Genomic DNA, 16,225 nt, shown 5'->3' with positions numbered 1-16,225 from the left:
TTGAGACCCGCAAATAGCACCTTTTGCAGCATCTTTCTTACATTAGTTTAAACAACCTGGCTGCTACTTACCTAGCACAGCAGTCACTGTGGAATTTGTCTAGTGACAAGTCTTGTTTCTATTGCTCTATGTCTGAGGATTACAGATCCCTTCTAGAGAAGAGTGTTGTCGACCCCCTGGCCCCATCTTCCCAGTGATGGTTGCTTGTGGACTCCTGAAGGCTACTTTATTATGAGGATCATAGTCCATTTGTATCACTGATTGGTGCCCCCGTGATTTGGGTACAACTTGAAACCAATTTGTTTAAGGTCTCATTTTGGGCAGTTCCAATTATTCCATGCTTATCTGACAAACACCTTGCAGCCTGGAATTAGCCATTTTTTTCAGAACACTGGAGTTCTCTATGAAAAATGTATAGGCAGGTATGGTGGCACAGGCCTTTAATCCCTGCATGGGAGGATGCCAGCCTGGTTTACAGAGGGAGTTCCAGGACAGCCAGGGCTATACAAGAAACCCTGTCTTGAAAAACTATGAATAAATGAAAGAAAAATTATATCTGGGTTCTGGGGTGCTGTTGGCACATGGTGCTCTCAGTGCCTCTAACTAGCTCTTCGAGAGCACCAGACAGCTGGCTCTCTGTCATCAGCACAGGGACACACGCTCCACTCTCAAATCCTAACCTCACCCAGATTTCTCTCCTAGGAGGGATTGGTCCTGAGATATGGTCAGAACGCTTCTGTTTGGTTCTATCCCAAGGGCGTGTATGAGCAGCTTCTCTGATCAAACAGCAGGTAGTTTTGAAGAGTGACCCTCCTCTTACTGTGAGGTGGTTTGTGGTGACAGCCGGAGTCTCTCTACCATGGTATCCTCCTGAAAGTTTCCCTTATGGTCCCCTACGGGCCACTAGAACTGTTTGTTCCAATATTAAGTCTCATGCTTTTCTACTGTGAAGCTTGGTTTGTCTTATGCTGTGCGAGGCTGGTCCCCTTTTGACTTTTGATGATGCTTACATTATACCAAAAAGTTGTTTTATTTTTAACTGCCATGCTTTTGTTGTGGACTTTGTTTTCTAGCATGGAAAAGACTTTGAAGCCATTCAGAACAACATCGCTCTGAAGTACAAGAAGAAGGGCAAGCCTGCAAGCATGGTGAAGAACAAAGAGCAGGTCCGGCATTTCTACTACCGCACCTGGCACAAGATTACCAAATACATTGACTTTGACAATGGTGAGTGTTACACAGGCTCACCAGGCAAAGCTGGATCTTTTCAGGCAAGCACCCATGGCCCACTCTCTGTGACCCCATATTCACCTGGCTGCTTACAGCGGGACTTGTATCCTAGTGCTTTGGTTGGTGACAGGTCCAGAACCTATTGGTTAAATTTAATTGTGAGGAAGCCGCCCCATCTGTGTAAGGGTCCTTACTACTGTTGGAGCTGTGTTTTCTGTGTTTCAGTGTCTTTGAGCGTGTTTATGTTGCATGTCATCTCCTGGAGGCACAACACACAAACATCTGCTTGCCCTAGAGAGTGAGGGAGCCCATGACAGACCAGACAAAGCACCAGTACTGGAGTTTGGTGGGCCAATGAGGATTTAGAGGGCTCCTCACAGGAATTTTAAGTGAAGGGTCACTTACAGTAGCAGAAATGACTCAAAGCTTTGTCACCCAAGCCCACCCAGCAGGTGTAACTACTCACCTGAACAGCAGTTGTAGTACACACGGCATGTCCTGCGGTCAGCTCAACAGATTGGAAACTGTTTTTCCACGGTGACTCTGCGGTCTCTGGTTGGGCTTTCCCAAGAGTTTTCTTTACAGTTGCGCTTGTCTGAGAGTAACTCTTGGCCTGCATTGCTTACTCACACACTCTTGTGGAAGGAATCTGGCCTAGGAAGTCTGGTCAGTTTCAGGGTACTGGCTAGAGCTGTTTACTTCCTTTCTTAATGGAGCTTCCATGCAGGAAGTATTTTACCTCCCCCTAGAACATCCTGAGGTAAACATGCTGTCCTAGACTCTGGTTGTCCACTTTCTCTTGACTTTCTCAAAACTGCCTCAGAGCAGAAGCTTCTGGGTCCCCTTATGAGTTTGGGTCCTGAGATAAACTGAACTGTGGGTGTACAAGAAAGCCTGACTTTTTCTGGTCTGCTGGGGTGGATGCTGCTCTGCCAGTGTTCCGGTCGTCTGTATTATAGTCAGGATTTACACAGTCCAGTTCATCTTCAGAGACGTGACTAGATTATCTCCAAATGTTAGTCTAGTTTCTGGCAAAAAGCACCCTCGGTTGAGCACTTTCTCAGTGACACTAGCTCTTCAGTCCATCATCTAACCAATCGTCCTTCCCTGTAGACCTAGCTGCCTCTCCCTCCACGTTTCTAGATTCTCTTCCCGCATTCACTCGGTCCCAGCCCGCTCCATCTCCTTGCACTTTTGCAGTTTCTATCTCAGGCTTGTTCTGTAGATTCTTTTCTAATACTCTTAGTTTTCTAGATAGTGACGTTGCTGACGTAAGAATCATATAGCTGGCATATAGCTGTGGCCACATTGCTCCTTCTTCTGACCCCTGCCTGTGCCGTCATGGTGTCCTTTGGCAACCCTGATCTTCACCTTTGTTGTGGTGCTCTCTTTGCCAAGTCATGCTATTTGGCCGTGATATGCATCATGATACTATAGTTTTAAAAGACAATGCCTATCCCCACCCACCCCACCCCCCTTACAGAGGAACAGAGCTCTGTGGGATCACGCACCCTCCCTCCTCTTGTCTATTCCTAGAGACCCCTCGGATTACATTGTCAGTCTCCACAGCTTGGGGGGAGGAGAGCATCTCTGGTACCTGATCGTTAGCTTCCATAATTCATATGATCATCAGCATAAGAGCTTTCTGCAGACTTGAAGTCAACCCCTTCTTGTTGTTTTTCAGTTGTTAGCACCACTACCATGTGACTACACTGATTTGTTTATATATCTCAGTCCTACTCCAGTCCCTGAGATCTGAGGCTTTGTTCATCCATACCATAGGATAATGAAACGTCTGTGCCTTCCAGATGCACTGTTTATGCACATTTCCTTTTCTTGTTGGAGCTCATAGTACGTTCTGCAAGTCATTCCAAGGCTTTGTGTGAGTGTCCACTGCAGCTGCTCTTGAGAGGTCTTTCTCAGTGAGAAGATGACTCATGAGTTAGGATTTAAAGACTGTTGTGGGTCAAGTTATATCTAGTGTGATGATTGAATGTGTCCAACTTGTTCATCAAGCTCTCCCTTCAGGCACTGTGGATGGTACATGTTCCTTCCCAGGGTCTGTTAAGTCTGAGACTTTTTACATAGGTCAGTATTGCAAAGCATATATTAAAGCAATGTTTTTTTTTCCCCCGTTCCTTTCTCTGCAGAAGCACCTCCTGACCCCACATCCTCTAGGATCTTGGTAGCATCACTTCTTTTAGCTCTATCCCATCAGGGGTGGGAGGCTTCAACACATATTGTACTCCTCCTTCCCTGCGTGGCCACCCAACTTCCTATTGTCTTTCTACGTCCTGTGGAGTGCACCTTCACCACACATGAAAGGCCTTTTATATTGTGATTCTGGCTCTCCCAAGGTTTTGATGGCTCATCATTGGACACACACAGCCGGGGGCTAGCCACTTGCTTCTGTGCTCGAAGCAGTAGTCTCAACCAGGTACCTTGACACTGTCCAACCTTTATAACTGGCTTTCACAATTGTGGGAATCTCAGGGAGATCAGTAACTACGTGTCCAAGGTGATGTGATCTATATGCAATAAGTCTCAGCTCCCTCTATGTTCTTGTACAAACAGGCTGTACCCTGGGATGTCACTGTCCCCTCTACCTAACATCCATCCTTTTTTTTTTTTTTTCAGTGTTCTCTCGAGGGCTGAAGAAATCATCCCAGGAACTCTATGGTCTCATCTGCTATGGCGAGCTACGCAAGAAGATTGGGGGTTGTGAGTACTGCTGCTGTCCATGGGTCATCCTTGTGGGTTGTTATCCTGATCGCCACTGACCCTTAGTGCACAGGAATCCAACTTTTATCTTGAAATTCTTTTGACAACAGAAAAGTTGAAACAGATCTAATGACCATGCCAGTCACTAGGCCTTCCATTAACTAGTGTTTGTTTATGCCTTTCACACACAGGTGTGCTGTTTTCTCACTTCCATTTGACTGTACACTCTTATCCCATACCCTAAGACTTCAACCCTGGAGTACACACCGCCTGTTATGACCATACTGACTTATTTTATCAAACTATCAAAGGGTATAGTCCCCTGCTAACTTCTTGCCTACATTCAGAATCTTTAGAACATCGCCAAGTAATGGTCAAGTCCTTGCCCAGGTCTAGTGCTCCATGTGCAAACTCTTCTGTATATAAAGTGGTTCCATTGCATTTTCCTGCCATGACTGCCCGTCGGAGCCAGCATATGACAGGGCATGCGTTCTGGCTGGATCTCCACAAGGCCTCACCTGACTGCAGCTAAAGCTGCTTGTCCTCATCCAGCACAGGCATCTGTTAGTTGTCATATCCAGGAATTCTCACATTTGCCTGTCCCCTCATCCCCTCCCTTTTTGTTTTTTCATATGTTTCATTAGGTCCTGATTGATTTGTTGGGCTTCCTCCATTTGGATGCCACCTATAGGCCTCTCTGTACAACCTGCTACACACAGGACTCCAGGGCCTTGTTCCTGCCCTAGCTTCTCTTTTCATTAACCCATGTCCTCCTACAGATCTGAGCTCCAGTCTCCCTGATCACACAAGGCTTAAACTGAGTTTGTGTACAGTTTTTTCATGAGTTTGTGGTGATACATGGAGAGGTTGGTTAGTGTTCACATGAGGGCCCTGATGTCCCTGCTCTTGCAGGCCCTTGTCTACATTTGCCCTTCCCGATGTTGTTCTTGCTTTCCTGAAGGTCTATTCCACTTGGGCCCTTCCCTTCACAGTGAGAGTTTCCTTTACTTTCTGTGGTGCAGTTGTACCTGCATTGAATCTTTTCACTCACTGTTCATCTGACAACTTCATTTTGTTTTCATTCCTTTTGGTTTTTTGAGACAGGGTTTCTCTGTGTAGTCTTGGCTATCCTTGAAGTTGACTTGAGAAGCATGCTGGCCTCGAACTTAGTGTTCTGCCTGTTTGCGTCCTTAGTACTGAGATTAAAGCAAGGGCCACCAATCCTAGGTCTATTTTCATTTTTTTTCCTTTCTTTCCTTCCTTTTCTTTAATCATGTTTACAATTTTTCTCCAGTGTCTATCCCGCACTGTCTATGATATAAAGTCCTTTAAGTCCTTCATAGGTATAGTATGTCTCTGACTGCTTTTATAATTTCACTCTTGTCTTGGTTCTCTGCCTGGCTAGTGATTGTGGTCCCTTAATTCCCAAGTCACTCAGTACTATTGAGGAATTTTACAGTTCATATCTCTGTGTCCCTGCCCAGGTTCTTGTGTTAGCTTTTAATTCTTGCTTTCTTGCACAAACCCCTTGAGGACAGTGCTGAGGGCAATGAAACTAGGGCACGAGAGCCATCATTTAGCAGGCCCTCCCTGGGTTTCAAACTATGTACCTGAGAGTCTACAATCAGCAGGGAAGGAAGGCCCAGGACCCAGTGAGGTTCCTGGAGGAAGCATTTATCAGCATCAGGCACTATGGGAGCCTAGCCATGGTTCAGCAGTACCAGAAGGTCAGGGATAATTCCTGGGAGAAGAGCTATCTGAGCACAGAACCCTTAAGAATGGTTAGGAGGAGGCTGTGTGGGTCAGACAAGGCACGGATTCATTAAGATACAGAACATTAATTTGCAAGATCTGGGATCTATGTTTCCACACAGCAAGAAAATGGGAATTTGTGATTGTTTGCTTCTAACTACCCCGTGGCCTCATTTCTTTTTTAAACTTTTAAAGGCATGGATGACAAGAACGCAACAAAGTTGAATGAACTCATTCAGGTTGGGTAAGTACAAATTACTCTATTTACTTGTATTTATCCACTGACCTACAGAAGTTGAGATGAGTGCTGGTTTCTTTCCTTCGTTTTCTTTCTTTTTTTATGCTTGAGCATGTTGCGTATGAGAGCTGTCCTATGAGTTGTGGTGCTTGTGTGGAAGTCAAAGGAAAACTTTGAGCAGTCATTTCTACTGGCGTGTCCGAGATTGAGCTCGGATCATCAGGCTGTACAGTGATGTAGCTAATTTGCTAAAGGAGCCTTAGTACTTCAATGTGTTGGCTCCTGAGCTGCTGCAGATGGCCTTCCTTGCCTTTTAACACTTAATCTGACCCTGACTTTTTAGCCTGTTGTTTTTGACCTTTTCTGTTGCAAACATCCTGTCTGCCTCAGGGTTGAGTGTGGAGATAGCATCCAGCCTTGTCTTTAGGTTGTCTTCGTGGACTGCCACTCTGCATCAGCAGGCGTGGATGGCATGGTCAGTGTTTTAATCCTCGTGAGTTCTCTTGTGTTCTGCCTGACTCTGCAGTTGGTACATAGGTCAGTAAGATGTTGTTACCCTGAGCTTCTCTCCAGTTCCATACCCACATGGGGTCCCCTCTCAGCTGCCCCAAGACATATCTTTCTTGTGACTCCAAAGGCTTCTGTCACTTTTCCTGGTAGAGATCAACCCTCTTGCCCATACCTTGAATATAAACTTCATTGCCTGGAATCCCAGTCTTTCCAAGTGTCTTACTCTCCATCTTCACTTGGCTAAAGGCTGAGTGCTTAGTCATACCTCCCTCCTGTCTGCCCATGGCTGCCCTCTGTCTTGGGAGTCGCACTGCTCCTGACACTTCTGTTGCAGTGAAGCAGCATCACAAGACCTATTTCTGCCGTGGCCTGCTTGGCATTTTGTGGAGGGCATTTTTTTTTTTTTTTTTTTTGTCTTTGTCTTGTTTTTGTTTTTGTGGTTTGGGGCCCTTGTTGAAAGCTGCTGTGTCTTCTATCTCTTTCGTTGCCCTCAGTTCCCCAAGCCATCCATCCCCTGACCTTGAGCATTTGGTCTGCTTTGTCATTCAGACCCTTCTAGCTGCTGTGGACATAACAGTCTTTATATCTCTTGAGATAGAGCTTCCCCAAGTCTCTAGATCTGTTCTCCTGCTTCTCTCTCTTAGGCCTTAGCTTTGACATTTAGATGACCTTATACATGTTGGAGTGAGCACCTAGGCTTCAGCTAGGTGAACCCTTCCTCTGTTCTTCCTGGGACTGTATTTGTAAACCTTTATTTTCGAAACAGCCCAGGCCTGATCAGATTGAATCCCCGTGGAAGAGCATTGTGATCTGCCAAGACTGCTGGGTAGCCTCAAATACCAATAACATCAGGAATCTGAGGCAGGAGGATCATGGATTTGAGCTAACCGAACAGTTGTGGTATATCTGCTGGTGCTTGGTTTGTTTTAATTTAGGGACCCTGTGTCAGACATTTACAAGGTTGGACAGTGAAACATTTTCCTCTCTACCACTGTAGTCTTATCAAAGTACTTTCTCTGTTCTGAAAATCCACTATCTGCTATCTATCTATCTCTTCCTTCCCTGGTCCTTGGAAATCCTCAATCTTTTACTGTTTCATAGGTCTGCTTTCCTCTGAGCATTATCTGGTTGGAGTCAACCAGTGCCTGTTTAGATTGGCCTCTACAGCTCTGTGAGTTTAACAAGAACGTGAGGGTAGAACACGTCTAGCCCATGCCAGCCGTAGATCACCATAGTGCTATTCTCTATATGCCTTCCTCTGTCAGTCATCTATTTGGAACTGTCACTCACCCCTGAGGTTGGCCTCTCTCTTTGAGAAGTGTGCATAGGAGACTCTCAGGTTCCTCCTATCTCTGCCTCCCAAGAGCCGGGATTAAAAGGTGTGTAGCACCACTGCTATGAGCATGGGTTTTCATTTTACCTGGGCATCCCCTAAGAAGAGATGTGGACATGTATCTGTCTTTACAGGAAATTGTCTTGCAGAACCTAGCCCAGGTGCTCCCATGTTCTCAAGGACTTGGCTTGCCATTGTTTTGAGTTGCACTTCCCTGATGATCAATGACATTGGGCATGTTTTTATTGTTGTTTTAAGTCAGGTCCTTTCTACTTCCCTGAGTTTGTGTGTGCACGGGTGTGTGTCTGTGTGTCTGTGTGTGTGCATGTGCATGTGTGTGTTTTGTTTTGTTTTTAATGCTCATTTCCTTGAGCTTTTTGTTGAAGGAAGTTGTTGAAAAAGTGGCTCTTCCAGGCTTTATCACTTGCTCCTTAGAATATTCTTCCTGGTTCCCCACTGTGTCACCTCATCACTGTTCGCCTGGGATAAGGCAGTTCAGTAATTTTGAGTTACTAGAATGTGGTTGCTTAGAGACTTACTCTCTTCAGATGGAAAGTGGATAAGGAGTGACAGCCAGTCTGGGCTCTTCTTGCTCCTTTAATAAGGCTTTTTTATTCTTCACTTTGCACTTTAGTGTCTTGCGTACGGTCCTGGAGGGTTCATGAGGATAGTTGAACAGATAATGAGTGAGTAGAAGGATGGCTGGTGGAGATGGATAGATGTACACATAGACGAATGGACTGTGTGTGAATGTACCAATAGGCAGTAGATGGGAGAGTGACTGGCGGATGAGGCACATTTACGAGTGAGCGGCATGGGTTAGTGTATGTGTGGGTAGGAAAGGAGATGCGGATATGTAAATAGATGTACAGGAGGAGAATGAGTAGGTAGAGTGTGGCTGCCGTAACATGGGGAATTACTGAGCTTTCTGTGTTGTATGATTGTGTCCACCTTCTGCAGTGTTGGAATTGTCTTATGAGTACTTGCTGAAAGCCCTAACTGTGCATCGTTGTGAGACCTCATAATGGTAAACCCAAGGCATCATCCCCTTCAGGGTATTGGGCAGGGCTTTGTCCTTAGGTGGGTGGTATGGTGAGGTGTGTGCTGTCCTGAGATGTGGTGTGGTTCTTCTCTCCTGACTCTAGCCCTCAAGCTAGCTGTCTTCTACTTTGCACACATCCATTTGAGCTGCTCTTTAATCAAGCATTGTTGTGTCAGCCGAGCCTTTCCTGTGGGTGCTCTGCTCAGAGCTGCTGTTCAGATCTTAGCTCCAGATTTAAGCAGCATTATTTTAGAACAACATTTTTAAAATTATTAATTAGATGTAGTATAAATATATTCTGAAAGAATTTTTTTTCAGATAGTATAAACATGTAAAATCACCATCTACTCCATCTCCCTCCCTCAATTAAAACTTTCCGGGGTTGGGGATTTAGCTCAGTGGTAGAGCGCTTGCCTAGGAAGCGCAAGGCCCTGGGTTCGGTGCCCAGCTCCAGGAAAAAAAAAAAAAAAAAAGAATAACATTTAAAACTTTCCCCCACTTAGGAAATTTACAAGAATAAGCATTTAGCTACAAATAGGAATTCCAGGTAGTATGAGTATGTCATTTGTTCTACATCTTTAGAATCTCCTCGTGTGTATGCTATCATTTTTGGTCAGCTTTCCTCTATACTTATTAGAAATTAAATAGTAAGACTAAAAGCTGCTCTCATAATTGACATGCTCAGAGTTTATCATAGATCAGTCAAAAAAAAAAAATGGTTTCAAGCCAGCCATAATGGCCCATGCCTTTCATTCCAGCAGGAGGCAAAGGCAAGCAAGTGTCTTTGTAATCCCATCTCCCTGTAATCCACACAGGAGGACAGCTTGAACATGTAAAATTTAGACGCACCCCACACACACATACTCCCCACCCCTCGGGTGGCTGGGCAGAGCCTTTTTCTTCAACCTAGAACCAAAATACATTGTTTATTCTTTCCAGAATCAAAGCAGTGGGAAGTTATAAGTCAGACTGATGAGCCTTGGCCTCAGCTGTCATGTTCATACCTGTTCAATCACTGTCTACAAAACAACTGCCTTTTCTGAGTGCTTCGAGAGTGTTCATCTTTGTTTGGGTAGCCAAACAGTGTTTCTGTAATGTGTGTAATTGCTAATCTATGGCAGCTTCAGCAAACAGACCTGAGCTGGCCTAAGGTCTTGAGCCTGTGACACTTCATTGTAACTGCATGTACCCTTGTCCTCCTGTGTAGATTATAGGGGGATGAAGTTACACAGCTGTGGCAGGTTGCTCATAAAGAGTTCATGAAAAAGTCCTGTAAAGGTAGGTAGGCAGGTCATGTGGAAGACAGATAGCGGAGGCTCTGGAGCTTCTGTTATAAGGCTCTAATGATAAGGAATGCTTGGAGATGACTGAACAGAACAGCTCTTCAACAGTGAGCTTAGTTGTATATGACAGTCAGTCGTCATGCTTTGGACACAGTTCACTTCCCATAAACAGCCCATGTCCCTTGGGTAGGAACATAGCAGGCATCTAAAACTCCTACCTATGCTTACCATCTGGGGTGACCTGTACTACCATGTAGGTAGTACGGGATCGGTACTCACCAGGCCTCTGTGCTTGCCACACCAGACCTGATAACCCTTCATCTCTTCCACTCACAAGAAGTCCTCAGAATTGCTTGCAATTTCTTTCCCCAGAGCTACCACAGTACGTTATAAAGGGAGAAATCTCCGGATCAAGGCACCCATGTGCCGGGCCCTAAAGAAGCTCTGCGATCCAGACGGTAGGTATCCGGGAAAGGGATAGCGTGGTTCTGCCTTTGCAAGTACAAAGTTCACCATATTGAGTTTGACCCTTGCTAGGATTCCTCTGTTCTCCTTTTTTCCAGGCACAAGGCTGTTTCTCATTTGCCTGTGTTTTTCTGGCAAAGTGTTTTGTTTTGTACCTTGAGGTTGGTCTGCACCGGGCATTTATGGTCTCCTTTTCTCAGGTCTGAGTGATGAAGAGGACCAGAAACCAGTGCGCCTCCCCCTGAAAGTTCCTGTAGAATTACAACCACGGAACAACCATGCCTGGGCACGAGTACAGAGCCTGGCCCAGAACCCACGTCTCAGGTGACTTTCTCAGGGAATTCTAGAGAAACAGATTTTTGTCCTCACATGAGGACAAGGTATGGAGTTGACATTGTCATGAGAATACTTTGAGTTGGAAGGTAGTCTTCAGATCCTGAATTGTAATTCTACCAGGCAAGTTAAAAAAATATCATTGTTACTGCCTGCAGAACCTTTATCGTTGCTGTAGAGCTCCTATGTTTCTTACTGGTTCCCTGGAGATTTTTGGTTAATTTACAAAGCACTGCCTTACCTTTAGTCCATTTCCCATTTACAGTTTGTTAAGCTGCAGTAGAGTTCATACCATATTGAAAGAGCTGTATGTTTGCATGTTTGCAGTTAAATGTCTTAGAATGTTGTATACTCTCTATCTCACCCAACTTCAGTGTATTGTCGTCGTCCCATGTGCTGTTGGCCACCACTTTCTCCAGTGCTCATCTCGCTCCCAGCTGCTGTCTGGAGTGCTTTCTATTTAGCCTCTTCAGGACTCCTCATCTTAAAAGACCACGAGAGTCTGCTCCATTCGGCATCTCTTATTGGCCTACTGAGATTGATCTGTACTACAGCATGTGTCATATAGCATGCTTCATCTCCTCTACATGTGCATTTTATTTTAGAACTAGTTTGGGGTAGCTGCATCCCTCTGTCTTTGAAGACAGCACTGACAGAGGAGGTGATGATGCTTTGAGTGCTCACATCCTGGGCGAGCACTTGCACGGAAAAGGGCTCCTAGACCTCGCTATTATTTATAGCTTTGTGTGAACCTACAGTGATTTCAACAGACGGGACGCAGATTTAGGAATAGGAGCTGAGATACTCTAGATCCCCCTTCCAGTATCTACTGCTCTGTCTTGTGGTTTTGGTACAGGCAGTCATTGGAACATTAGAGCGCTTCCAACGGTGGCCTTCTATAATCTTTTCTGATTTCCTAGGATGATTGTGGAGCTGCATCGAAAAGTCTCTAGCCTCATTGAGTTCCTGAAGCAGAAGTGGGCACTCCATGAAGTACGAATTGTATCTTTTTTCAAATGAAGCAGACCCTCCAAACCTGGCAGCTGTTCCTGCTTGAGAATGAGGTCTTGTTTTCTTCTCATTTGCTGTGGGGCTCCTTGGGAGTCCAGCCCTCCTGTGCTTAGGTAGAGAGTCCTGACTTTGAACTACTTGTACCAATTGTACTCAGGCCCACTCACTTCTCCACCCATCTGGTCCCAGGTTGTGGCCTAAGTATCAGTAGATGTGGGATGTGGGGTGATATATACATACTTAAGCCTTCTTTGTGTCCCTGGTTGTTTATTGGCCCTGCTTGTTTCCAAGAATAGTTTCTGTCATCAGGTGTGAGTTTCCTGAACACACTGAATGCCTGAGCCAGCAGTTTCGTAGTAGCTTGAGGAAAGTCCCTAGGTGAGCTCCAGGAATATCAAGGGATTGGTGTGGCTCCTAGTTAAGAAGACCTTAGTCTGAAGTCCATAGCTCCTGACTGAGGAGCACTTTGGTCACAGTGTAGTTGTTTGGAGTTGCTCCTTGACAGTGTGCCCAGCGGAAGACACTTGAGGAGAGGCAGCTGCAGGGCTCAAGCACAGTGCAGACCCAGGAGAAGGTGGCATTGCACCTGTTCCCAGGCGAGAACTGCACACTGACACCACTACCGGGTGTAGCCCGTGTGGTACACTCCAAGGCCTTCTGCACTGTACACTGGCAAGAGGGTGGCCGGTGCAAACAGGGCACCAAGGACACACACTCACTGCCTCCAGCTCAGATCCTGGGCATCCAGAGTGGACAGGGAATAGCCCGGGGCCAGCTGAAGTGCCAGAGGAGCAGTGCTGAAGGCAAGGGTGGGGGACGACCCCTTCCCACTGCAGATGCTTCACAGAGTTCAGGGGAAAGTTCCCCTGAGAGTGCTCCTGGAGAGGGAGCAGCTCCAAGTCTGAGCAGCCCGGATGTCCCTGACAGGCCCTCTCATGGGCCCCAGGATTCTGGATCACAGCTTGAGAAGACCCCTGGGACAGCCCTTACAGTGGGTAGGGACAGCCCTACTCAAGAATCTGGGGCCCTGCCGTGTTCCTGCGGCCAGCCCCCAGACTTGGAAGATGAACTCTCACTCCTTGACCCCTTTCCCCGATACCTGAAGTCTTGCCATGATCTCATCATCCCAGAGCAGTGCCGCTGTGCAGACACACAGTCTGGGAGAGAGCACCCTCCTCTTGGCAGGGTAGCTTCCCCAGAGGCCCTCCTACCCATCAGCAGTGAGGTTGCTGACAATGCTCCCCCTGGTCCGGACCCTCAACCTGGCAGCGATACTCAACCTGACACCAGGCTTCAGTCAGATACTTGTACTAAAGAGCTAGTGAGTGCATGTCCTGAAGAGTCCCAGGAGAAAAGCAGCCCCTCAGAACCTCTGTTGTCTCAGGGACAGCCTGCTACCAGGCCTTCCAAGGAAGTCCCTGCCAGCCAGCTGGCCCAGCAGCTACGTGAAGAAGGCTGGAGCTTGCAGACCTCTGAGAGCCTCACACTGGCTGAAGTCTACCTCATGATGGGCAAGCCGACCAAACTGCAGCTGGAGTATGATTGGCTAGCTGTGCTGGGCCCGGAGAGCCAGGCACCCACAGCACAGGGACAGACTGCCCTATCCCGCTCCACTCCCTCAGCCCTCCACCAGCAGCGCCTCCTGAACTGCCTTCTGAGGCTCATCTCTACTGAGGTCCACCCCAAGATGGTGAGTGGTTTAGACCAGCTCAGGACCCCAAAGGAAACATTTACCAGGGCTGTGGGTCCTTTACCCCATGCTGATGGTGAAAGAGGCCTCGGCCTCAGCACTGTGGAGGTAACTAACCTGAGTAGGTTATTGGAATTAGCAAGCTATGATGAGACAGACAGCAAGTTTAAAAGACTTCAAATTTGGCCTTTTGTGGAGAGATTTGGTATGGTCTGGTGCGCAGAGGAGGCCAGGGCAAACCTTTGAGTCAGTGGGGAGGTGAGAGGCGCTCACCTTGGCTTCAACTGAGAGGTAAGTGCAGCAGTTTGCAATGGTTTTGTGGAAGATGATGAGCCAGAAGCACTGCTGAGGCACCCAAGGTAGGCTCCTGGCCAGCGGCCTCAGTGCCAGGCGCTCTCGGGAGGTTCATCCCATCATCTCTCCGCTTCACTATTCTGGAGGCCCAGAAAGGAACATTTAATCTGAAACCAGTCTGGACTTTAAAAAAAAAAAAAAGGCAGGGGTTATGGGGGTGTGGGTGGATTCCAGAAGATAACCAGGTTCCTTTTGTGACTTAATGGGGGCTGCTGAAATTGAAGACTTTGTTTGGGTCAGAGATAGGTCATCTGTTCTTTGTTTCCCTACTTTTTCAAGTACCCCAAGAGCACTGAGACTCACTGGCCAGAGTCATTTGAAATGCTCAGGCCGAGGTAGAATACTACTGTTCCCAGAACCTAGATTGCCAGTAGAAAGATGCAGGGAACAGGGACAGATTGGCAGGATTAGACTGCAGTGTGTGCTTGGGCAGGGCAGATGAGGCAATAGTGAGTGAGGACCTGGGTATAGTAAGACAGGGTGTGGGTGCTTCTGGGAAGAGTTCAGAATTGAGCATCTGGTCAGGTCTTCCTGAAGTTGTTGAGGGCCCCAGAATAGGAACAACAACAAAGAGGTGGAATGCCTTTGTGAGGCTCACGGACTTGAAGCTATCTATTTTCTATTTTATTTTTTTGCTGTCAATTTGTGTGTTAAAATGTGGGTACTCAAATGCCATAGCACATATGGAAGTCAGAGGATGATTATTCGGGAGTCAGTCTCTCCTCCCTCTTTTTTGAGGCATTTGTTGTTGCTTTGTTTTGTTTTGTTTTGTTTTCCCCTACACTTCACTTCTTCTCCAGGCTTGTCACCTGGGACCTTCTGGTCTGTTCTCTTATCTTATTGCAGGAGTTCTGGGATTATGAATGTGTTCCCCATATCCAGCCATTTGCATGGTTTCAGTGAATCAAACCTAAAACCTCAGGCTTGTTCATGAAGAGCTTTTAGCTGCTGAGCCATCTCATTGGCCCCTGAAGCCATCCCTTAAAGGACTTTGGACACCCATGAGGTTGGGAGCTAGACAAAAGGCTCTTCAACTGTGACCAGTTTCAGGCATGACCATTTCCTCTCTATTCACAGTAGTAGAAGTTAGCATGATTGTCTCTGGCTAGCTTTTTTCCATGGCTTTTTAAAAAGATAAGCCTTTGTCCTTCTTCCCTATGCCATAACTCTGCTTAGAGTAGATAACACCAGACTGTGGGTCCCTGTCCCGTTTTTCTGCCATACATCTCGTCTCTTTTCCCTACCACATCCAGCCAGTGGAGGCTAAGATCTCCTGAGGAAAGAGATGAGTTGCTTCAGTGAATCTTTCACTCCCTGAGGATTCATAACTGCCCCTCTCCTTTTACTTGTATTTCTTAAAGTTTCTCATTGTTCTTTTTTAAGATGCTTCACCACATACCCCAGACTGTATGGCTTCTCATTCTGTAGATCAGGTTGGCTCAATCTCATATGAATCTGTATGCCTCTGCCTCAGAGTACTGGATTAGAAGTGTGCATTCCACACATCACTTAGTGATTTGACTTCACTGGAGAATTAGAATTAGTGAGGTGTAGCTCGTGTTTATGATCCTAACACTTGGAAGGCTAAGGTGGGCAAATCACTAGAGGTTTGAGGCCAGCCTGGGCTGTTTATTAGACATATACCAACTAAGGCTACAGGGTGAAAAAAAGAAACTCTATTTCAATTAAGACCTCACCACCCACAACTAGAGAGATAGCCCAGCAGTTAAGGATGCTTGCTGCTTTCCAGAAGACCAGAGTTCAGTTCCTAGCAGTGGTGTGGATGTGTGGGATGTAATGTGTATCAGGGTGGTATGTATGTGTGTCCCTAAATTTACAAGTGACTTTAGGGCATTCTAAAGTTTTGCCACCATGGAAATGGATGTCCTTAGGATACCTGTGTCATAACCATTTTCTTGAGCTGAACCTTTGTAATTTTTGGCTGGTATCTTTCTAGGCTTTTGAAGCTAACACAGCATCAACAGCTTCAGTCAGGCCCACCCAGGAGGAACAGTCCACAACCCCACCAGGCAAGGTAGTGACCATCAGCTCTCGGAGTCCCCGCTGTTCTCGAAACCCATCTACCCTCCGAAGCAACAAGAGCTTCCCATCTGGTTCTGCACCTTGCTCCCCAGGTATACTTTTAAGAGTATCCTGATGTCTTTGGTACTGTGTCAGAACTGAACACATGGTCCTGCTGTCTACCACCCGTGGTCTAGTAGGCATAGTAGAGGGCAAATATCACCTCCATTGGGGATGACAG

The 16,225-nt window shown here is 46.5% G+C and overlaps 1 protein-coding gene across 5 annotated transcripts in view; it reads left to right on the top strand.

Annotated features, from left to right (window-relative positions):
• Nucleotides 1-16,225, top strand: part of Cramp1 (cramped chromatin regulator homolog 1) — a 48,553-nt gene that overhangs the window by 16,718 nt on the left and 15,610 nt on the right. For all 5 annotated transcript variants that reach the window (XM_063268565.1, XM_063268566.1, XM_017597599.3 and 2 more), the window contains exons 4-11: nucleotides 1,074-1,227; nucleotides 3,868-3,951; nucleotides 5,899-5,947; nucleotides 10,482-10,567; nucleotides 10,775-10,898; nucleotides 11,828-11,909; nucleotides 12,433-13,608; nucleotides 15,920-16,097. In XM_063268565.1, the coding sequence (XP_063124635.1) occupies nucleotides 1,074-1,227; nucleotides 3,868-3,951; nucleotides 5,899-5,947; nucleotides 10,482-10,567; nucleotides 10,775-10,898; nucleotides 11,828-11,909; nucleotides 12,433-13,608; nucleotides 15,920-16,097 (1,933 nt within the window). The remainder of the gene's footprint in view (nucleotides 1-1,073; nucleotides 1,228-3,867; nucleotides 3,952-5,898; nucleotides 5,948-10,481; nucleotides 10,568-10,774; nucleotides 10,899-11,827; nucleotides 11,910-12,432; nucleotides 13,609-15,919; nucleotides 16,098-16,225) is intronic.

This window comes from Rattus norvegicus, chromosome 10 (genome assembly GCF_036323735.1).
Source record: "Rattus norvegicus strain BN/NHsdMcwi chromosome 10, GRCr8, whole genome shotgun sequence".
In the NCBI taxonomy this organism is placed as follows: Eukaryota; Metazoa; Chordata; class Mammalia; order Rodentia; family Muridae; genus Rattus; species Rattus norvegicus.
Note: the sequence above shows the minus strand (reverse complement) of the source record. Positions and strands in the feature narration are given on the sequence as shown.